The sequence below is a fragment of the Capra hircus genome, chromosome 7, assembly GCF_001704415.2.
Source record: "Capra hircus breed San Clemente chromosome 7, ASM170441v1, whole genome shotgun sequence".
Classification (NCBI taxonomy): Eukaryota; Metazoa; Chordata; class Mammalia; order Artiodactyla; family Bovidae; genus Capra; species Capra hircus.
In genome coordinates this window covers 90260323-90282180 of record NC_030814.1, presented here as the reverse complement: position 1 = coordinate 90282180, position 21858 = coordinate 90260323, and the positions used below count along the sequence as shown (strand labels likewise).

Below are 21858 nucleotides of genomic sequence, written 5' to 3'. Positions count from 1 at the left end.
CCCTGTGCACTCCAGACAGCTCTGCAGGGGACAGGGCAGACCTGATGCCCGGCTGCTGGGGATATGGAGAGATGACACACAGGCACCAGGTGGGGCCCAGTGCTGGAAGACAGAGAAAGCCAGAAGGTGGGGAGAGTGGCCTGGAGTTAGGAGGGCAGTCTGGGGTGAGGTGATCAGGGAAACAGCTTAGCTGAAGGGGTGATGTCTAAGCCAGGTATTGGCTGAAGCAAGGGAGCAAACCCTGCAGAGGTCTTGGGAAGGTCGTTTCTGGTGGGGAGAATGACCCGTGCAAAGGCCCTGGGGCAGGACTGTACCTGGCATGCTGGAAGCGAACAGCAAGGAGGCCCATGAGGAGCAGAATGAATGAGGGGGACAGAGAGAGAGGGAGGGGACAGGACAGGTCGTGCAGGGCTCTGTGGGCCACATGGATGACTTGGGCTCTTATCTCCAGGGAGGTGGGACCCAGGAGGGTTGTGGACAGAGGAGGCGGCCAGCCCGAGGTGGGGCCTAACTCTGGTGCTCACGGGTACCCTCTGGTGGCTGCTCTGGGGAGGACAGACTTCGGGGTGTAGTTTTCCACGTGGTACAGGATGGGGGCTGAGAGGAGCCAGGCAGAGGTGCACCAGGCAGAGGTGCACTCTGAATGGACTTTGAAGTAAAAATAACCTAGTGTTTCTGCTGAGGGGGAGGTGGTAAGGCTGCCCTGCCCCCGGTCCTTGGGATGTGTCTTCTCTGCCTCAGTTTCCTCATCAAATGTAAGAGAAGTGGTCTTGTATATGCCAGGGGAGGGGTCCCTCACCAGCAGCCTTCGTGGGCATCTGTGAGGGGGCCAGCCCAAGGCACAGCTGTGTCCCCAGTTCCCCCCCAGGTCTCAGCCCTGCCTCCCGCCTGCAGCGCCTCACGCTCTCCCCCTCCCCCGGCTATTTTTAAAACCTAATTTCCTCGAAAACGGGGTGGCTCATTCAAAAGATAATTGGTCACGGCTTGGGCTGGGAAGAGCGCAAGATCTTGGTCCCTGCTGCCCCCAGCCCGGATGGCAGGGGTGGGTGCAAGAGCCAGCTGGCTGCCTGGCCCCAGAGCTGATGGGCAAGGCTCCAGAAGGGCATTTCAGAGAGCGGGTGGGCACGCGGATGGTGGGACTCCGGGGGAGAGGGAGAGGAGTCCCAAGAGGGGACGTCGGGGTGTATGTCTAGGCAGAACCCTGTCTCAGGTGTGCTGGCTACTTCTTGCCCTTGCTTCTCCCCCTGCTCTGCTCCTGCTCTGAGCACCCCTGCCTGTGACCTGGGCTGGCTCAGAGCCTGCCTTCTGCCCTCCTGGCCTCATGCCTGGGGGGATTCCAGGTGGGGTAGGGCTGCCCCTTTATCAGCCAGTCAGTGTCCCTGAACAGGGCAGACCTGGCTGGACTTCACATCTGGCACTGGTGTTGGCCGGGCCCCTCCCTCACAAGCCTGAGACTGCGGAGGCCTTGGTGGTGGAGAGGGCAGGGACCACAGTGTTGGACTATCTGAACCCCGGGATGAGGGGTCAGGAGCTGCAGAGGATGTGGGTGGGCCCAGGGGTTGGGTTCCAGGCTCAGGTGATCCAGGCAGACTGAGAAGGAGATGCCTGGGGCCCCCAGACAAGGTCTGGAATGTTCCATTCAGTCCACTGGCACTTCCTGCCTCATCCCCCGTTCCTTCCCCCACACCCCAGACGCAAAACCGTGAATTGTTCTGCTGTTGGGCAGCCAACAAAAATATTATGTCAGCTTTCCAGCACCTTCCGCCACCCCCCCACCCCCAGGCCTCAGGGTGGGCTGAGCCCAGGTTCGTCCTGTGTCCAGGGAGCCCCACATGTCGCAGGTGGGCTGGTGTGTCCCCTCCTGGCGCTGTCACGGCCTTCCAGGGATCCGTGGGCTGTGTCTTCCAGGAGAGTCCCTTCTGTGGGCACTGGTATGAAGGGCCGAGCCAGCTGCTCCCTGGTTCAGTTTTCCTGTCTCCTGATGGCGGGGGGCGGGGGGGTGGTGCACTGCGGGCAGAAGGGTGCTCAGGAGAGGCCCCACCCCAGCCAGCCTGGCTGCACCACGTCCGTGCCATCTTGGTTTTGTGTTCTTTACTGAGAGATAATTCATAAATACCATAAGACTCACTTGTAAGTGTGTAATTCAGTTTTTCCTGTGTCTTTACAATGTTGTGCAGCCGTGACCACTGATTGCAGACCATTTTCATCCTCCTGGAGGAGGCCGAGTCCCCATTAGCCATCCCCAACCCAGCCCTGGCCCAAGCCTGGTAGGCAGAGAGCACGTTCTGACCCCTGACCCGTCACCTGGGCCTGCTGCTCTGGTGGCCCTTGCCTGCCCCCAGCTCATGGGCCCAGGGCTGGGTCCTCAGGCCTCTCCCCTCCCCCCTCCCACATCTCCTGGGTGGTCTTGTCCACTCTTGGGGCTCAAACCCCATCTAGCCCCCAGACAACTGCCTCCAACCGGGGCCTCCCTGAGCTCCTGACGTGGGGTCCAGCTGTCCCTCCCATCTTCACCCAGGGGTCTCACACTCCACATGGCCACCCTGCCCCCGACCATCCCCCACACCTCCTGCCCTGCCCCCATCCTGGCTGATGCAGCTCCATCCTTCTATGAGTTGCTCCAAAATCCTTAAGTCATTCCTGACACCTCACTTTTCTCCAGTCTGCCTCCAGTGAGCACGCCCTGTCCGTCCTGACTCCAGATCTTCCCCGATGCCCGCTTCTCTCTCACCTGCTTTGTGGTGGCCACCCATGGTCCACCCCATTGTCTCCCCATTATCTCCCACCTGGACCAGCATGCGCTGCTCCCCCACCCCCCGTCTGTCCCCCTACGGCCACCCGGAGGTGCCTGTGAGCACCTGAGTCAGGTGTCCCACCTTATCCCAGCCCTCCAGGGCTCCCATCTCCCTGAGGTAAGAGCCCAAGCCTTCCCTTGCTGATCTGACCCCCCACCTGTCTCTTCATGTGGTCCTCCTGGCACTCGCTGTGCTGTCCAGACCCTTCTCTGCCTGCCCTTGGCTGTGTGCCTTAGAAGGTGGGGCCAGGACAGTCCTGGTCACCACTTGCTTCCCCTCCACACTGACACCTGGCAGACACCAGTGTATGAGTTCCCCCTTGCAGCTGTAACAGATCACCACAGACTTGACCTGCTAACTGCACAGATTGATTATCTCACTGTCCTGGACGGAGCTAAATCCAGGCATGGGCAGGGCCCGTCCCTCCGGAGGCTCCAGGGGAGTGCTGGCTCCCCCGTTTTCCAGCGTCTTCCAGGTTCTAGAGGCGCTGCGTCCCTGGCTCACGGCCCCTCCCTCCATCCTCACAGCCAGCAGAGCAGCATCTCCTGTCTCTCTGCCTCTGACCCTCCCCCTCCCTCTTATGATGACCCTGCGATGGCACTGGGCCCCTGGGAATCCAGGATCATCCCCATCTCGGGTTTTAACCCCACCAGCACAGCCCATTCTGGGACCAGAATATGAACACCCTGGGGGTTGGGGCAGATATGTGCTGAGCACTCGCACTGAACAGATAACCCTCAGCAGAAGCCAGCTTTCTGGGTGAGGATGCCGGCTCAGCAGGGCCCGGGCTTGGCCAGAGGCCCCCGAGGAGCTGGGCTGGAGGGGGTGGTCGTGGTCCCGAGAGGTGAACGTCGCTGGCCTTCCACAGGGGCCGTGGGGACGGGGACTGGGGGTGTCCTTGGCTGGCTGGCTGGCTCTCCATCGCCTGGCGGCCTCGGGGGCTGGCGCTGTCACTCTAGCCTGGGCCGCAGCCGCTGATCACTGCCGCCCTCCGTGCTTGGGCTCCCCAGCGATGGGCTGTGCCTTGTCTCCACCCGCCCTCTCACTACCCCTGCCTGCAGAGCTGCGTCAGCGTGGTCGCTCTGCGTCCACCCCCACATTGCGTCTCCAGGCCTATTTACCACGCGGGGTCCCTACCACCTCCCCAGGGGCGCAGGGTGTGTGTGGGGGCGATGCTGATGGCAGAGGCCAAGGGTCCAGACTAAAGTGTCCCTTCTCTTCCTCAGGTTCGGCTCAGAAAAAGACAACCCCAGCAGAGGTGAGTGTCCTCGGGGGCCCACCCTCCCTGCCTCCCGAAGGTGGACGGGGCAGCACCCTGCCCTGCCCGCGTCCTGCTCCGTGGCCTTAGGCGTCTCACTGCACTTCCCTAGGCCTCAGATGCTGGCATAGCAAATAGGCACATGTCGTCAGACAGTGGAAACGGTCTGTCCCACCAGCATCTTGAATTTCTGGGAGGGATGGGGTGGGTGGGGAGAGCCCCGAGGGGCCTGGAGAGGATGGCCCCCTGCCTGTCCCTGTCAGCAGTACCTTCAAGCCGGCCTTCCCCCCCCACCCCCTGCTGTCCCGTACCTGCCCACCGAGGGTCCCACTGGTCCTGTCCCCAGGCAACTTTTCCTGGTGGTGGCCACTTGCGTGAGCCCTTGGCACCCTGTCTCTAGTTTGTTAGTTTCCGGTCACTCCTGGAAGCCACCTGCGAGGGGCGTCTGAGCCCTGTTGTCTGAGGAGCCATGGACAGCAGGTTAGAGGACCCCAGGTATAGCGGGAGCCACCCTGACAGCCATGTTCCCTCCCAGCCAGGCTCCTCTTCCAGGACGCTGCTGGGCACCCAGGGTCCTTCCTGGGACGGCTTTGCCCGTCTGCTGGGGCCCTGGTGGGTGTCCAGCTGACAGGCAGTGGGGAGCCAGCGAGGGGTGCAGAGCAGGGCTGGCAACTAACGTTGCCTGAGGGAAGCCCACCCCCTGGTGGCCAGCGTGCAGAACAGGCTGGTCTGAGCCCTGAGAATGGTGGCAAGTATGCACCATCTTTGGGGTGGCCTCGGCCCAGCTCTTGAGCTGGTGTGTCTCCTTCAGGCCCCATGGCCCTGTGCACCATCTTTCCCCTGTGATGTCACACATGAGGGCCAGTGGCTTCCACACAACTTTGTCAGGATGTCACTCATATGCTGTGGAGCTGGCAGGAACCAGCCTGCTCCCAGACCAGCGGGACCTCTCCTTCATCCGGGAGGAGATACTCTCATTTCAGTCCAAAGGGTTTCACCGGGCCATGTCTGGGAACATTTGTGGTTGTCACAACTGGGGGCCTCCTGGCAGTGAAGAGGTGGGACAGTGATGTTGCTATGCACCCCACAGCACCCAGGGTGCCCCCCTAGAGAGTGACTAGCCCCAAGTCAGCAGTGCTGGGGGTGGGGGTGACCCTGGGGTGGGGGTGACCCTGGAGTTGGGGCTTTTCTCCCTGCAGAGGGCCCAGGCTGCTGACTTTCTTTTCTGGAGGAGCCGGTGGTCCTGGTCTGGGTGTGGTCCCTAGATGTGGGATGTCGGCCCCCAGAGAGGAGCCCCCGTGCCCGCAGCCTACCCACCCAGCCCCCGCCCCAGACTCCAGCTGGGATTTCCAGAGCATTCTGGTTTCTCGCCAATTCTGAACTTCTTCCTTCCTCTTCCCCAGGTCCCACTGATGACTGGACAGCCCGGCCCTGGCCATGGGAAGAAGCTGGGTCATCGAGGCGTGGATGCATCTGGCGAAACCACCTACAAGAAGGTTCCTGCTCTTCCCTCAGTCAACGGGGGTGGGACAAGGGGGCCCCCCCACATGTGCCCGGAGCCCACGGAAGGTCAGGTGTGGGCTGTTTGTGGCTGGAGGCTGCACCACCTGCCTGGCTCCTCAAGTCACTGTGGCCTTGACTGACCTTGGGTGAGAGGAAATTGCAGCTTCCTCCCGTCCCTTGGGAGTGGGGCGGAGGTGAGGTTGGGCCAGGGCTGTGTGTGGTGAGCTGGTCCTGCTGCTGCTGGTCCTCTCCGCCTGGTCACACCTCCTAAAAACACCCACCTCACTGACAGCGAGTGTGTGCAGTGAGTGAGTCACCCTTCTGAAGTGTTCAATTAGACGGTTTCTAGAGTATTCAGAGCTGTGCAGCCATCGCCAGAGTCAATTTTAAAGCATTTCTCTCACCTCAAAAGCCCTGTCCCCATTTGCCTCCCCCATCCCCTGACAGCCAGGAACCCACTGTCTGTGTCTGTGGATCAGCCTGTTCTGGACATTTCCCGTCAGTGGAGTCACACTCTGTGTGTCCTTCTGTGTCTGCTTCTCTCACTGAGCGTTGTGTTCTCAGGGCCATCCACGTGGTAGCGAGTGTTAGGGAGAATCGGGGGTCATCCATGTGGTAGCGAGTATCAGGGCTTCTCCCTTTTTGTAGCCGAGCGATGCTCTCATGGGCGGGGGGACCATGGTCTGTGTATCCACCCTCCACTGATGGACCTTTTCTGGCTGTTGTGAGGGCTTGTGTCCAGGTGATTTTGGGGACTGCACTGCCCTCCTTGGGCCGCAGTCCTAGTAGTGGAACCGCTGGGCCCCCCGGGGGGTCACAGGTAGCCCTTGGAGGAGCTGCCACACAGTCCGCCGTGGCCATCCCATTCTCCATTCTTGCCAGCTGAGCATGGGGACTACACTCCCCGTCCTGTGTGGTGCTGGTCTGTCTGATCTGTCCCTCCCGATGCATGGGCAGCAGGTCTCACTGTCTAGATTTGCACCTTCCCTGCGTCTGGTGGTACCCAGCACCTTCTGTGCTCACTGGTCATCTGTGTATCTCCTCTGGAAGACTGTGTTCAGTCGATGTCATCTTGAGGGAATGGATCGAGGTGGGGCTTCAGGAGGAGGGGTGGGCACTTGGGAAGGGCTTGACGCTGCAGCGGGGGTGCTGGGGACCCGAGTCGGTAACTTGAGGACCAAGGCGTCTTTCCTCGATGGTGGGCGTGTTGCTTAAGGCTCATGGTGACGGTGACGTGAATGGCAGTGCTGACAGATGGACAGGCAGCTGGTTCTTCTCTAGGGAGGGCGGCATGAGGGGCCCCAGGAAGGCCAGTGCCAGGGTGGAGGACTGGGATGCAGAGAGGCAGATCCCTTTGAGAGTAGACAGAAGGAGCCCGGGTCTCAGAAGGGAAGCCTGGGCATTGCTGGATACTGTACTCCTGCTTCCCAAAAGAGAACCCTGGCAGTGGTAGACCCTCCGCCACGTCGGGGCAGTTCTGAGCTATAGGAACCTTCTAGAATGCGGATAGAAAACAGGCCACGGGGCCACATGGTGGTATTGGAGCCTCAGCCAGGCCACTTCCTGGCCGTGTGGTTATGCAGGCTGAGTGGCGGGCCTGAGGCCAGCACGTCTGTGACGGGCTCGGCAGGTGCTGCCTGGGGGCCCCTTGGAGGTAATGGGCGTCAAGGGCTGAGCCACAGGCTGGATGCTGCCCCCTTCATCCTAAGGGGGCTTCCTATCCTGTCTCAGACCCTGGCAGCCAAGGGATGGGCCCCAGGGGTTTTGATGCAGCTGGGTTTCCCGCAGACCACGTCCTCTACCCTGAAGGGGGCCATCCAGCTGGGCATCGGCTACACCGTGGGCAACCTGAGCTCCAAGCCAGAGCGTGACGTGCTCATGCAGGACTTCTATGTGGTGGAGAGCATCTTCTTTCCCAGGTACCCTGCCCGGGCCGCTCCAAACCCTCTGTACTCTCCTTGCATGCACACACCGCCCCCCTGCTATTCTTTCAGCCTTTTTCTCTGCTGGAAATGGCTCCAGCCCTTCCTGGGCTCCCCTTGCCTTTGAGGTCCAGCCCTGTGTTAGTCGGGATGTTTGCTGCTGAATCAGAGAAATGCAATAGAACGGCAACTCTTAGAAAGAGAGGAAGACAAAAGTTTGTTGTTTCTCTCTTTCTAATACGTGTGTGCACGTGTATACCTACACACACACACACACACACACACAGTCCAAGATTGGAAGATTGGTCAGGTGGCTCCATGATGTTGCTGGGCCCAGATTCCTTCTGGTTTCTCCACCATCTTCTATGCTGCTTTACAAACCAGTGGCTGCAAGAGCCGCCCAGGTTCCTGCCATCACAGCTGCATTCCAGCCACAGGAAAGAGAAGGAGAGCACATGCCCCTGCCCTTTAAGGGCATGACTAGGAAAAGACCCAAGTCATTCTCCTCCTCCCATGGGATTGTGCAAGCACAGCACCCTGATCATGCCTGGCTGTGGCAGAGGCTGGCAGTGGTCTTATTCTGGGTGGCCATGTGTACACCCCACACTGTGGGCTAATGAAGGAAGGGGAAGGTGGTCACTGGAGGACAATCTGAGACTGGCCACAGCCCTTTGTCCCGTGTCCAGCATGGGAGCCCCATGTCACTTTTTGGGTTGGCTATTCGGGTGCCTTGGAGCTGGGCCTGGGCGGGTAGGCAGACTGTTGGTGGGGGAAGGGAGTGTACATGGGCCTGGGTCCCTCACAGTCTCCTGCCTGCTTCCTCTGCAGTGAAGGCAGCAACCTCACTCCCGCCCATCACTTCCAGGACTTCAGGTTCAAGACTTATGCGCCTGTTGCCTTCCGCTACTTCCGGGAGCTCTTTGGGATTCGGCCAGATGACTACTTGGTGAGTGTGTCCTCAGCAGCCTGGCTCGGGGGCTTAGATCACCACCTGCTTGTCGTCCTCGGCCTCCATGGGGCAGGGACATGGCTGCAGCGTTGCTGGGCTCCTTGCTCAGGTTGTCATCTGGGGCTGGGCTGTGGCCTCAAGTGGACTCAACTGCATTGGGTCCCTTCCAAACCCCTGGCTTCATCAGCCAGGCTCTGTCCTTGCTGGCCAGGACGTCCATTCCTTCCAGATACTACGGTCTCCTCTGTGATTGTCCCATGGAGCCGACCGAGACCACTTCTGGGATCACCCACCAGCCCCTGGGCCTGTGCGGTGTCGGTGACCACCCCCATCCATCCACCATCCCCTTTTCAGTACTCGCTGTGCAACGAGCCGCTCATTGAGCTGTCTAACCCCGGTGCCAGTGGCTCCCTGTTCTACGTCACCAGTGACGACGAGTTCATCATCAAGACGGTGATGCACAAGGAGGCCGAGTTCCTGCAGAAGCTGCTGCCCGGCTACTACATGGTGGGGAGCCTGGCCGCCCCTGGACTTAGGCCTTTCTCCCTCTGCTGAGGAGCTCTGGGCATCCCCACCTTGGGAACTACCCCTCCTGGGAGCCACCCCCTCCAGGAACTATCCCCTCTAGGCAGGCCTTGACAGGCCGTCCTGGGTCCCCGAGCCTCACCCGTAGGACCCCCTCACGTGGCGAGCAGGAATAGCCATCTGGGCCCTGGTGGCCATCCCCCACTACTGACCTCCCAGAAGTCATGGCTTTGGGCCTCAAGTCTCAACAACCAGTGACTTAGACAGGCACTGGGGAGGAACTGGGCTATCAGCTGGCACTCAGACCCTTGGGGCTGTGGAAGCAGGCACCTCAGACTTCTGGCCCCCAGGGGTGAGGGTCCTGATACACACCCAGATGGAAAGTGAGGACCCCTCCCTGAGGGCCAGCCCTCCCTGCTGCCTGGCAGGCATGGCCAGGCCCTGGGCAACTTTGCGCAGATTGTGACCTGTCCCCCGCCCTGTAACCCGCCTCTCCCATCTATGATCCTGGGTGGGATCCTCATCTCGCCTAGGTCGGAGGTCAGCAAACGTTTTCTGTAAAACATGAGAAAACAAACGTCTTCAGCTTTTTGAGCGCAGCCTCTGTCTCCGTGGCTCCGCTGTAGTGAGAAAGCAGCCACAGACAGGGCGAGAGCAAGCGGCCCCCGCTGAGTGCCAACTATCTGCCCAGGCTGCCATGTGCATTTCATGTAATTTTCACGTGCCTCAGGACACTATTTTTTGTTTGGTTTTATCAACTTGCTGACAATGTAAAACCATTCTTAGTTCCCAGCTGTACAAAGACAAGTGGCCTGGGACTTCCCTGATGGTCCAGTGGTTAAGACTCCATGCTTCTAACGCAGGGGGCACAGGTTCAATCCCTGGTCAGGGAACTAGGATCCTATATGCTGCGAGGCACAGCCAAAAAAATTTAAAAAAAAAAGACAAATGCCCTGATGCCTAGAGGCCGAGCAACCCCCATCCCCTCAGGGCAGACTAGGGAGGTGAGAGACCTGGGTCTGACCTAGGAAACCAGGCCCAACACCTTGGGAAGTCCCCTGGGGCCCTTTATGGAAAGGCCACCTCTCCCTGGGCCTGACCATGTAGAAACAGACCCTCCTGGTGCTTTCAGTCAGGTGGGGCGATGGGGAGTTCAGTTGGCTGGGTGCTAGGGGCAAGGAGGGAGGGCAGGCCTCAGGGAGGTGGTCAGGGCAGGCTTCCTGAGGAGGTGGCCTCTGGCCTGAGCTCTGAGGAGCAGGCCACAGGGTGCTGTGTGGGGTCGCAGCAAGGCTCCTGGTGTCCTCTCCACCTGCCCTCTCCCCTCCACCAGAACCTCAATCAGAATCCCCGGACACTGCTGCCCAAGTTCTATGGGCTATACTGCGTGCAGTCGGGCGGCAAGAACATCCGCGTGGTGGTGATGAACAATGTGCTGCCACGCGTGGTCAAGATGCACCTCAAGTTTGACCTCAAAGGCTCCACGTACAAGCGGCGGGCCAGCAAGAAGGAGAAGGAGAAGAGCATCCCCACCTACAAGGACCTGGACTTCATTCAGGACATGCCCGAGGGGCTAATGCTTGATGCTGACACCTTCTCTGCACTCGTCAAGACGCTGCAACGCGACTGCCTGGTGAGGAGCGGCCGGCTGGTCTGACGGAGTTCCATGTCTGAGCCCCGTCCTCCCAGCTGTGACATGGGGACGCTGGGAGAAGCTAGCGCTGTGAGCTGGAGAGATGCCCCACCCCCCACCCCACCCTCACAGGCTGTGTTCCTGCTGCCAAGCAGAGCCTCGGGGCAGCCTGAGGTTTTCAGGGCTCAACTCAGGGTGCACCTCAGGGCTTGCCTGACCTGAGTGTTTAAGTGTTTAAGGCTTTGAGCTTCTACTGCAGGAGGCACAGTTTCGATTCCTGGTCAGGGAACTAATATCCTGCGTGCCTGTGGCATAGCCAAAACAAAAGCAAAACCAAAAAAACTTAGAGCTCTCCTCAGACCCAGGTCTGTGCAGCCGCCCTCCTCCACAGGCAAGTATTTCTTAGGAAGAAGGAAGGTTTGCCAGGCTCATCCCAGGTCTTGCCATTGTGGTCCACCCTGCCCCCTGTTGGCCTCAGAGGCGAGGATACGGAGGTCTGGAGGGGGTTCAGGCCAGGCCTGGGTCCTCCAGGGTCCGCCCTCACTCTGGCTCCCAGACACCCCAGAAACCGCCAGCCGTCTCCATGCCCCAGGGCTTCCAGGCCCCATCCCCATTGCCTGCATGTCCACATCCTGGGCTGCACCTCGTGGTCTGGAGCAGTCTGGAGACCAGTAAACCGGGCTTCTGAACCAGGGCGGGGGTGGGGTCACAGCCGGCCGACCCCTGACCCCTATTCCCGCAGGTGCTGGAGAGCTTCAAGATCATGGACTATAGCCTGCTCCTGGGCGTCCACAACATTGACCAGCAGGAGCGTGAGCGGCAGGCTGAGGGCGCCCAGAGCACAGCCGATGAGAAGCGGCCGCTGGGCCAGAAGGCGCTTTACTCCACAGCCATGGAGTCTATCCAGGGTGGCGCCGCACGCGGGGAGGCCATCGAGACGGATGACACGTAGGTGCCGGGGCTGGCGGGCCTGGGGGAGCTTTCAGCTCTCATCTCTGCCCCAGCCCCCTTGCCAGGCGAGAAGCAGGCAAGGGGCAGGAAGAGGGGGAGCCTTGAGGAAGGTGAAGGACAAGGCCAGGTCCAGAACCTGGTGAATTCCTGGTTTCTGGTTTGTAAGCCAGCAGCGCCCACCCGTCCCCACCCCCTGGGCCCTGAGAGTTAGATATTGGGCGCACAGCTATGGCCAGGTGTTCTGACCCTGACATCTGACTCAGTCAGTCAGTAGACAGAGGTCACTGGCCAGCCCTGTGGGAAACACAGGTACCCTTGCCCTGGACCTAGGGGAGTTAAAGCCTCACTGTAGGCAGCAAAGCTGGAAAGGTGTTGGAAGGCAGCCAAGAGAAGGTGGAAAGGGCTGGGAACGAGGGACCCTTTTTACAGCAAGATCCCTGCCCAGGACCCTGGGGAGAGGGGTGCAGGGGCTGAGAACGTTCCTTGCCTAGTGATGCCAGGTGACTGTGGGAGCAGCCAGGTCAGAGGGTCCAGACGAGAGTGTGCCCCCTGACCCCCAACCTGGTCCTGCCCTTGGGGCTCAGGCACAGAGACAGATTCACGGGGCATCCCTACTCCCACCTCATGCAGGCCCTGGTCACTCTTTGGTTGTCTTGGGCACTGTGAGGGGTGGAGCAACATTCCTGACCCTGGTCACGACAACCACCGCTGTCCCCACACAGCATCAGTGTCCCTGGGGACGGTCACCCCCGATGGGAACCACTGCTGTAGACAGGTGTCACAATTGACCCTGTATCACCATGCACAAACCATGTGGGAGCTGGCTGGACCCTCCATGTCCAGACCTTGTCCAGTCCTTACAGTGGGTGGTAGCCGTCAGGGTGCACAGGCAGCTGGGGGACAGGCTAAAGCTTGGCCACCAAACTGGGCCATCAGCTGAAGGGCCTGCCTGGGATGAGTGTGGGGGACCTGAATGGGCCCAGAGCTCAGCCGTCTGGCGTTTGTAGGGTTGGTGCCAGGCCAGGCGAGACGGCAGGTGTGAAGGTGAGTGCAGTGTGGAGTGCAGCTGGCAGAGCCTGTTGGGGGCCTGGGCGTGCAGGAAGCTGCTGCCTCGTGGGCCTCACTAACTGCTCAGGCGGGCTTGGCCTGGGGCTGCAGCGGCTTTAACTCCCCAGCCTGCGCCCGAAGCCCAGCCTTGCCTGGGTGTGTATGTGCTCATGCATGCACCTGTGTGTGTGTGAGTGTACAAGTTCCATGTGTGCACGTGTGGGTGTGCATGCACCTGTGTATGTGTGCAAGCTCTGCGTGTGCATGTGTGGGTCTGCGTGCACTTGAGTCTCATAGCCCGGACCCTTTGGCAGCCTCTGGCCTGCAGTGTTGACTCAGTGAGCGGGCCAAGAAGGCCACTCGATCCTTCTTTGTGGTGAGCTTCCCAGGTGTCAGGTCCCTCTCCGAGGGTCCAGCCAGGCGGCCACCAGGGAGTGTGTGGATCCTCAAGCTCTGGGTTCCATCACTCCTGCCCGCTCATCCCTCTATCTCAGTACCCCTAAGTCCCAGAGCAGGTGCCCCTGGCTCGGGGCTCTAGGCTACCTCCAGCCTGTGCTCCTGACAGACAGGGCTCATCCCTGGGCTGGCTCCATGGGTGCTGACAGTCTTGACCCCTCTCCTCAGGATGGGGGGGATCCCCGCGGTGAATGGTCGAGGAGAGCGTTTGCTTCTGCACATTGGAATCATCGACATCCTGCAGTCCTACAGGTGGGTCCCCGCCCCCCATCCTGCCAGGGTGGGTGCATGCCCCTGGCCCGACTTCCCCACTCCTCAGTGAGAGCCTGGTCAGGGACAGATCAGGGCTGGCACAGGGCAGGGTAGAGAGTAGGGTGTCACTGGCAGACTGTGGGCCCTGCTGTGTGCCAAGACTGGGCTGCCTCATCTCCTGCTGGTATCTCCCTCCCAGTGTGGAGCAGAGCAGGCAGCTTTCCGAGCAGTGGGTGAGGGTTTATGTGGAGACCCGGGTGGGACAAGGTGGGCAGGACAGCCTAGGGCGAGCGGCCAGAGCCCATCCTAGGGCAGGGGTTTATGTCAAGGAGGATATTCTTCCCCCTGCAGCCCAGAGGCGTCTTAGGGAGCTGCCTGGAGGCAGCAACGTGCTCCCCAGCCCAGGTGTGGTACAGGGGCCTGGCTGGGGCACTGGGCGCTCCCTCCAGCAGGGAGGAGACCGGCTCACCCTGGGCCACGGGAGAGAGGAAGGGCGGGCTCCGTCCCCCATGGAGGGCCACGCACCACAGCCTTTCCACTTCCTCCTGCAGAGCAGGAGCAATAGCAGCAGCCAGCCAGTGGGGAGGGGTCAAGGGGGCCGGAAAGAGCGGGGTGGCCTCTGACTGGTACAGCAGGTGGCCTGGTTCCTCTCAACCAGGGCTCCTCTGCCCCCTCGATGCCAGGAACATTCCCAGTCATGATGACCGCAAAGGTCCCTGGAGACCACCTGTGTCCCCTGGGATGAGCTCGCCTGGAAGAGACCTCCCCTGGACCTGGAGGTGTGGCTGATGTCCTGGGCGTTTTCTCCTCTGCAGGTTCATCAAGAAGCTGGAACACACCTGGAAGGCTCTCGTCCACGATGGGGTGAGCATCCTCTGCTTGTTCATTCTGTCCATCCATCCACAAACATCCTGACCATCACCTTGGGCCAGACCTGGGTGCTAAAGAGCTGAGGGACACGTCCACTTTTTTGGAGCCACGGTCACAGGCCAGGGGATCAGGGCTGAGACAAGGCAGTGAGGCAGCCATGGGACCCCCCCAACCAGGGGCCCGAGCCATCTGTGAGGGTACAGGCTTAGCATATAGGCTTCCCGAAGGAGGGTACTAGGGGCCCCAAGTGAGTTAGAAGTGAGGACAGACTGGGAAAGTCAGAGGCCAGTCAGGCAGAGAACATTCTGGAAGTGTGTGATATGGAGGGGGTCTTGGGCCCCGGTTGCACCCAGGGGCAGCGCTGTATAGCTCTGACCCCGCTGACCCTGCAGGTAGGGCCTGCTTACGCAAATAGGCTCAGTTGTTCAAAAAAAGCTGGAAATTCGTGTCTTCCTGTGAGCACAGCCCACCCATACACCCTTGCAGTGAATTACTTCAAAGGGTAAAATACTGTGAGGACCAACTGCTGGGGTTAAACTGTCCACCTGTGGCCCTAGTCCGGCTATGGACCCTCAGGCAGAGGCCTCTCCCCTTGTGCCCCCACAGGCCAGTTCTTGAGTGCTAAGGGCTGTCTGTGTGTGTGCAGTCTGCAAAACCCAAGGTCCCAACAACTTCCCCCACTACGCCTCAGAGTGTTTTGAGGGTCTGGGGGAGCTTTCAGAATGTTCCCCCCTGGGTGGGGCTGGCAGGAAACCCTTCTATGCGGTGAACCCACAGCAGAGGGGAAAGCAGATGGAGGGGTTGCGACCCTGTCAGACCAAGGTCAGCTCCAGAGGGGCCCAACCATCAAAGTAACCATCCAGGGGCTTTGCTAGCAGTTCAGTGGTTAAGACTCCAAGCTCCCATCATGGGGGGCGCAAGTCTGGTCCCTGGTTGGGGAACTAAGATCCCACTTGCTGTGCATGCACCATGGCCAGAAAAGTAACCATCCAGGTGTGTGAACCCTGAGACTGGTAGGTGGCGCCACAGTGCTGGGGGCCAGCTTCTTCCTGTGTGTCCCTGTACACCCCAGGCGTTACCCTTGGCACCTGGCCCAGATGGCAGCCCCCATTTCGGCTCCAACCAGAGAGAGGGGCATCTTCCTCCCGGGGCGGAGAGACTCTTCTGCTGTCCTTGCTCAATCACCATCAACCAGCATGAGTCCCCGAGGCCACGTGACCACCTCAGGGCAGGCCGGGATGGGAGGCCCTGTGTCCAGATGCATTCTGTTACGTTACAGCCGGGGGAGGCCGCGAGGCAGTGGTCACACTGTATCTAGTAGGTGGGGACCAGGGATGCTGGCCCCACCCTAGGGCATAAGATGGACCCCCCAAGAATGACCAGCCTGCGATCAGCAGTGCTGGGGAGACAGTGCCGAAGCAAGTGAGCAGACTGGATCCAGGGACAGCCGGGTGTGAGCCCAGGGGCCCTGCAGGATGGTGCCCCAACTGTGTGCCGGGCTGCCTGCCTCACGGGCATCCCAGCCCTGCGTCCTGACCTGCCCAGCAGCCTTGGGTCCACCCCGGGGCACCGAGGAGCAGTGCATGGCCAGGGCCGCCCCACCATGAGTGCAGGAGCCGGGTCTGCCTGCCCAGGACAAAGCCTTCCTTTGTAGCAGGGTCGGCTGCACTCTCCTTCCACCGCCCCCCCTTCGCCCCGGCTTTAAAGGTTCTTTCCAGTTTCTTGATTTTGATGTTTATTCAGTTACCTCTTTGAATAGCCATTTTATGCATGAGGGTCAACAATTAAACATAGGGACACCGTTACCACGAAACCATCTCCCTGCCTCCCTGTCTCTGCCACCACTACCGGTTCCTGGGGTCCCATCCCCACAAGGTGACACAGCAGCCCTGACACGGGACGCCCACGGGCCCCCCCAGCCCTCATCCCCTGCCTGCCCTCAGGCCCCCCCTTCCCTTCCCAGGACACAGTCTCCGTCCACCGGCCCAGCTTCTATGCCGAGCGCTTCTTCAAGTTCATGAGCAACACGGTTTTCCGGAAGAACTCCTGTGAGTGCCCGGGCCCTCTGGGTGGGGGTGCAGAAGGAGAAGGGTGGGAGGTCAAGAGCGGGGTAAACCCAGGGTCCTGGTCCTCCGTTCACCAGCCCTAGGATGGAGTCAGGGACTTGGTCCAGGGAACAGGGCAGCTGGGTGGTCCCTCAGGGACATGGCATAGGGCAGGGGACCCAGGGAGCCCCCAGCCTCTGGGACTGGATGGCTGTGTGAGGCAAACTGAGCCGCTACCGTATGTGGGACAGTGGTCACCGGAGGCACGGGAGAGGCTGGTGACAGGCCTTGGTGGGGCCAGGGTGGTGTGGAAGGTGTATCAGGGTTTTCCTGCCTCCTTTGACCCATTGTTGCAGATAGGGACTTGGGGGCCCCAAAGCTATGCAGCCTGGATGGGAACCAGGCCCTTGGCTTCCTTGTCTGAGAGTCGGGTGGGCTGAGGCCCCAAAGTGCCAAGTAAACATTGGCAGCTGCTGATCCTACTGCTGTTTCCAGGGGGCTAGAGTGGGAGTTCTGGGTCCCTGGGATCCCATCTCTGCCAGTGGGCAGGACAGGGCACCTGGGCTCCTGCACCCCCACCCTGCCCCTGCAGGCAAGCCAGCTGGAACGTAGGGCAGGCTTCCCCTACCGAGAGCAAGAGCAAAGGGTGCTGGCGGACAAGCTGGAGGTGGGGCAGTGGGGCAGCCAGGCCTTGGCACAGAGGGAGCTCTGGGGTGTGTGGGGCCCTGTCTGGGTGCTGCTGCAGGGCTCAGGCTCCCTAGCACCAGCCGCCCTCCCTCCGCAGCCCTGAAGTCCTCACCATCCAAGAAGGGCCGTGGTGCCTTGCTGGCCGTCAAGCCCCTGGGGCCCACGGCCGCCTTCTCGGCCAGCCAGATCCCCAGCGAGCGGGAGGATGCACAGTACGACCTGCGGGGGGCCCGCAGCTACCCCACACTGGAGGACGAGGGTGAGCAGCTGGCTGGGAGACGAGGGGGCTAAGAAGGGAGGGCCCTCTGTGCTGAGAAAGGGAGGGCCCTGTGCTGGCCCCAACCTGGATGGGAGGGGCTGGGTCACAGTCACCCCCCTCAGCCCAAGATCTGCAGCTGAGGAGTGGGGAGCAGCTGGGACTGGGTCCTTGGAAGAGCCACAGTGAGAGCTGAGCACAGAATTCACCCCCCGCCCCCTACCATCAGGTGACAGGCTCCCATTATGTCAGAGATGCATGGAGACCTGGGAGGATGAAGTGCTTAATGGGGTCAGCCTGGTGTTCAGGAAGGTCCCTCCCATCTCCTGGGTCAGAGATTCCAGGCAGGGAGGGGCGGGCGTTGGGTGGCGGGGGGAGCATCAAGGAAGGGAGACACTGCCTGTGCAAAGGCCCAAGGGGCAGGACGGGGCCTAGCCTGTGGGTGTCCGGGGAACAGCAAGAAGTGTGTATGGCTAGAGCAGAGTGAGGCAGAGGCCAGTGGAGCAGGACCCTGAGGGGAGTTTTTAATTGAGAGCAGGGGATAGGGACTGGAAGGCCTTAGGCCGGGGGGAAATTGGAGCATATTTCTCCTTCTGAAGCTGGCGGGGACAACAGTGTGAGGTGGTGGGTGAGAGAGAGGACATGGGTAGTTGGGAGTGAGCCAAGTTGCAGGTAGAGCTCAGAGGCCTCCCAGGAGCAGCCCTGGGTGCCTGGCTTGTACAGGTGCCCACCTGCTCCTTCCCATAGGTCGGCCAGACCTCTTGCCCTGCACGCCGCCGTCTTTTGAGGAGGCCACCACTGCCTCCATCGCCACGACCCTATCTTCCACGTCCCTCTCTATCCCAGAGCGGTCCCCCTCGGAGTCGTCAGAGCAGCCGCGGTACCGGTGAGTGGACCCGACCATGTCCCTGGCCACGGGATGGGCGGGGTCATGGGGTGGGCAGGACATTGATTGGGAGGGCCCTTACCCCACTTTTTCCGCGTGTTTGCGGTCTCTCTGCAGGCGGCGCACACAGTCCTCGGGACAGGATGGCCGGTGAGATGAGACCCCAGCCCTCTCTCCCACACCCCCTACCCCCAGCCCTCCTCTGCCTTCCCCACCAGAGCCCCTTCTCTCAGACCACACCATTCTGAGCACAGATTCAAGTCAGGCTCTAGAAGCGCAGAGAATCTCAGGTCACTTGGAATCTGTCTTCCACCTCGGTACCCAGAGGACTCATCTCCCACACTTGTCTGTTGCTTCTTCTTTCTCCCTTTCTTAGTAATATTTTTATTGTAAGAAATACAAAAGGAAAAACAGAAATGCCTGCCCCATGCCCACTCCCCTCTCTGGGAGTAACCCGCGGACGGATTTTTTTGTCTCTTGCCAGAGACACTCATGAATATACAAAGAGACACACATTCGGGCCTGTCTTGCCCTCTCATTTGAACCAGTGTGCCTCTGGGCGCCGGCCTGCCCTCTGCTCTGTCACCTGCTGGCAGCAGGCCACCTGTGTGAGCAGGTGAGGTAGGTGCTGGTCCTCTTCCTCTAACGGGCTGTGACTTGCCCTCCTGGACATGTGGGTTGTTCCCAGTTGTCTGATCTTATAACAGGACTGGAGTGGAGAGGGGTTGTTTTCTGTAATTGGTTTTTGGGGGCAGTAATTTCTGCCAGTTGGAAAAAAAATCATGTGCATCACCCTCCATCCAGCTACCTGCTCTGACGTCAGCCACCCATTTGCTCTCCAGTATTGCCATCCAGGGAGGTGTGCCATCTGCACACCCAGTTGCTGGCATGTTCTGACCCACCTACATCAGGGATCTAGGCCTGGAACCCCAGAACCACCTCAGCCCCCTAGTGCAGGCCCCAGGCAGATGCTTAGCTGCCCCCAGAGGGTGGGAAGGATCCAGACCCCCATGCACTTATTATGTCCCAGCTGGTGCTAGAGGCACAGCCTAGGCCCAGGGGGATGGTCAGTCACTGGCCCCTTGCAGCCCCAGGTGGGCAGAATGGCCAGGGACCAAATGTGAGCTGGGCCAGCTCAGGGCCCTGGTCAGATGGCGCCCAGAGATAGCACCTTCTGGAGCTCCAGGCTTCTTCCCAGGACTGGAAACTGACTCTGGCCTGGAGCTCAGCAGGCGCTTCCAGGGTGGACGGGGATGAGGAAGGAAACTGAGGCGCGGCTTCCCTTTGCTTCCAGGCCCCAGGAGGAGACGCAGGCGGAGGAGGACCTGCAGCAGATCACAGTGCAGGTGGAGCCCGCGTGCAGCGTGGAGATCGTGGTCCCCAAGGAGGAGGATGCAGGGTGAGTGGTCCCCACGGTCGATTGACTAGTTCTTGGTCTCAGGTTCTGCTCTGGTCCCATTGGCCAAGCAGGGCCATGTAACCAGCTGGCCGAAGGCGGACTGGGAAAAGTAGTACACGAGCTAGGGGTGGGACTGGGGCTTCCAGCTTGGGAAGCGAGCGCGGAAAGCTGGGGCTGGTGTGGGTCTTTCACTCTGGGAAGGGTTTCCTCCTCCAGAACTCAGAGCCGCCCTGACATCTGAGGTCACTTTTCCTGCCCATTTCCTCTCTGCATCCTCTTAGCTTTGTCGGGGCTTGCACGACAGTGACCTACGAGGTTTTCAAAAACCAGGTTTGGGCCCCTGTTGTGTTCTGTTTTTACCTCCCTCATTGTAACTCACCAGTCATGTCTTCTTTCTAGCTGCTCTGGATTGAGTTTCACTTGGTTTTTTTCCAGTGTAGGCTGAGTGCTTAAGTTCCTTCTTTTCTTTAGCAATGAGGCCCTTAAGGCTATGTGTTTTCCTCTGAGTGCTGCTATTGCCATGTGCCCTGGGTTTGACACGAAGCAGTTCTTTTATATTGGCTCGGGTACAAATGGCTAGTAATTTTTTCTTCTTTTTTTAAATTTCCTCTTTGAATTAAGATAGTGGCTTTCAACAACCTGAGGGTGATTCTGCCCTCAGGGGACAGTGGGCGATGTCCAGGGACATCTCTGATGATCATGACGCAGGGGTTTGCTGGCATCATGGTGGGGGCCAGGGAGGCTGCTCTGCACCCCACTGTGCCCAGGACTGCCCCCCACAGAGAATGACCTGCCCACTGTCAGCAGCGCTGAGGGCGAGACCCTCAGCGTCTCAGGGGTGTCTCTCAAGTGTTGAAGATTTTTTGTTTACCTTTTTGGTACATATTTCTAACTTTATTAGGTTTTGAGCTCCTCATCCGAGAAGTGAAATTTCTCACTAATTGCGTGGACGCCAGCCATGGCCTCCGGCACATTCCCCACCTTCACTCTGTGCCTCAGTTTCCTCATCTGTAACACAGGACAGGGGCTTCTCTGGTGGCTCAGTGGTAAAGAACCCGTCTGCCAATGTAGGAGACGTGAGTTCGATCCCTGGGTCTGGAACATGCCCTGGAGAAGGAAATGGCCCCCCACTCAGTATTCTTGCCTGGGAAATCCCATGTACAGAAGAACCTGTGGGCTACAGTCCATGGGATCCCAAGAGAGTCAGACACAACTGAGCAAATAAACAATAGCAACCCAGGGCAGCAGGCTCTCAAACAGGCCTAGCACCTAGGAAGTGCTTCAGAGAGAGGAGCAAAAGGTTCTGGCCCCTGAGGGGTGGGTATGTGTTCCCACTTTACAGGTGAGGAAACTGAGGCCCTGAGAAAGAATGTAGTCCTAATGGTTGCCCAGCAAGTGAGTGGTGAGGCAGGGATTTGCCCACAGGCGTGCCCCTGAGTGAGTGGAGGGGGCCAGGCCACCTGCTTGGAGCCGGGCTCTTGGTTCCCTTGGCAGCAACAGTGCTTGGGGGTGTTTTGTTATGTGGGGGAACCAGAATGTGTCAGGCAGAACCCATCCCTGCCGTTGAACTTCCTGCGTCTGTGGTCTCCATGATGAGGGATGGAGGGAGTGGGGAGGGTCCGGGCTGCGGTGTGGGGGAGATGCATGCTTTCCAGAGCCTCCCCAGGACTCCCATGTCCTGCCCGTGTCCCCAGGGAGGGGGCGTCCCCAGCCTGTGCCTCTGCCGCTGTCGAAGCGGAAACCGCCAGCCAGGCCTCCGAGCCCGCCAGCCAGGCCTCGGATGAGGAGGACGCGCCCGCCACGGACATCTACTTTGTAAGTCCCCCAGGGCTCCTTCCCGTCGCCGGACCCTCGACCATCTGCGCTCACCTGTGCTTACGTGTGTGTAGACGTGCCCTTACAAACCCGCGTATGCTCACGTCCACCCCCATTCACACACGGGCACACCACTCCCTCACATGTTCCCACTGACTCGTCGCACACTCAAGGCACTCGTGCACAGCTGCAGATACACTTACTCAGGCACAGGCATGGGTGTGTGCCCACCTTTTCACACTCAGGTCCATGTGCCTGGCTCGCTCACTCTCGGGTGATGTGGCAGCGCCACACCCACCCCCCCGACCATCCCCAGCCTCGTGACCATGTCTGGCCCTGAGCCCAGCGGGGCCTGGGGAGGTGTCTGGAGTCCCAGAGTGCTCAGCCCCCTGGCCCGAGGGGAGGCCCAGGCTGACCGTGGGGCTGGCATGACACACACTTTCTCTCTGACCTGGTGGTGGGTACGGTGGGCAGACTCCACGCTTAGGGAGGCCAGGGCACCGAGGCGAGGGGCAGATGGGCTCCACGCTGCCAACTTCATGGGACGAGGACACACAGCTGCTCCTGGAAAAGGTGGGATCTGTCAGAGCAGGAGGGGGCCCTCCCCTGGGT

The 21858-nt window shown here is 60.2% G+C and overlaps 1 protein-coding gene across 5 annotated transcripts in view; it reads left to right on the top strand.

Moving 5' to 3' along the window:
* Positions 1–21858, top strand: part of PIP5K1C (phosphatidylinositol-4-phosphate 5-kinase type 1 gamma) — a 48095-nt gene that overhangs the window by 19706 nt on the left and 6531 nt on the right. For all 5 annotated transcript variants that reach the window (XM_018050837.1, XM_018050836.1, XM_018050835.1 and 2 more), the window contains exons 2-16: positions 4022–4053; positions 5457–5549; positions 7345–7475; positions 8307–8424; positions 8782–8934; positions 10283–10582; positions 11325–11530; positions 13205–13288; positions 14104–14152; positions 16122–16206; positions 16988–17149; positions 17894–18032; positions 18150–18182; positions 19327–19431; positions 21126–21246. In XM_018050837.1, coding sequence (XP_017906326.1) covers positions 4022–4053; positions 5457–5549; positions 7345–7475; positions 8307–8424; positions 8782–8934; positions 10283–10582; positions 11325–11530; positions 13205–13288; positions 14104–14152; positions 16122–16206; positions 16988–17149; positions 17894–18032; positions 18150–18182; positions 19327–19431; positions 21126–21246 — 1811 coding nt within the window. The remainder of the gene's footprint in view (positions 1–4021; positions 4054–5456; positions 5550–7344; positions 7476–8306; positions 8425–8781; positions 8935–10282; positions 10583–11324; positions 11531–13204; positions 13289–14103; positions 14153–16121; positions 16207–16987; positions 17150–17893; positions 18033–18149; positions 18183–19326; positions 19432–21125; positions 21247–21858) is intronic.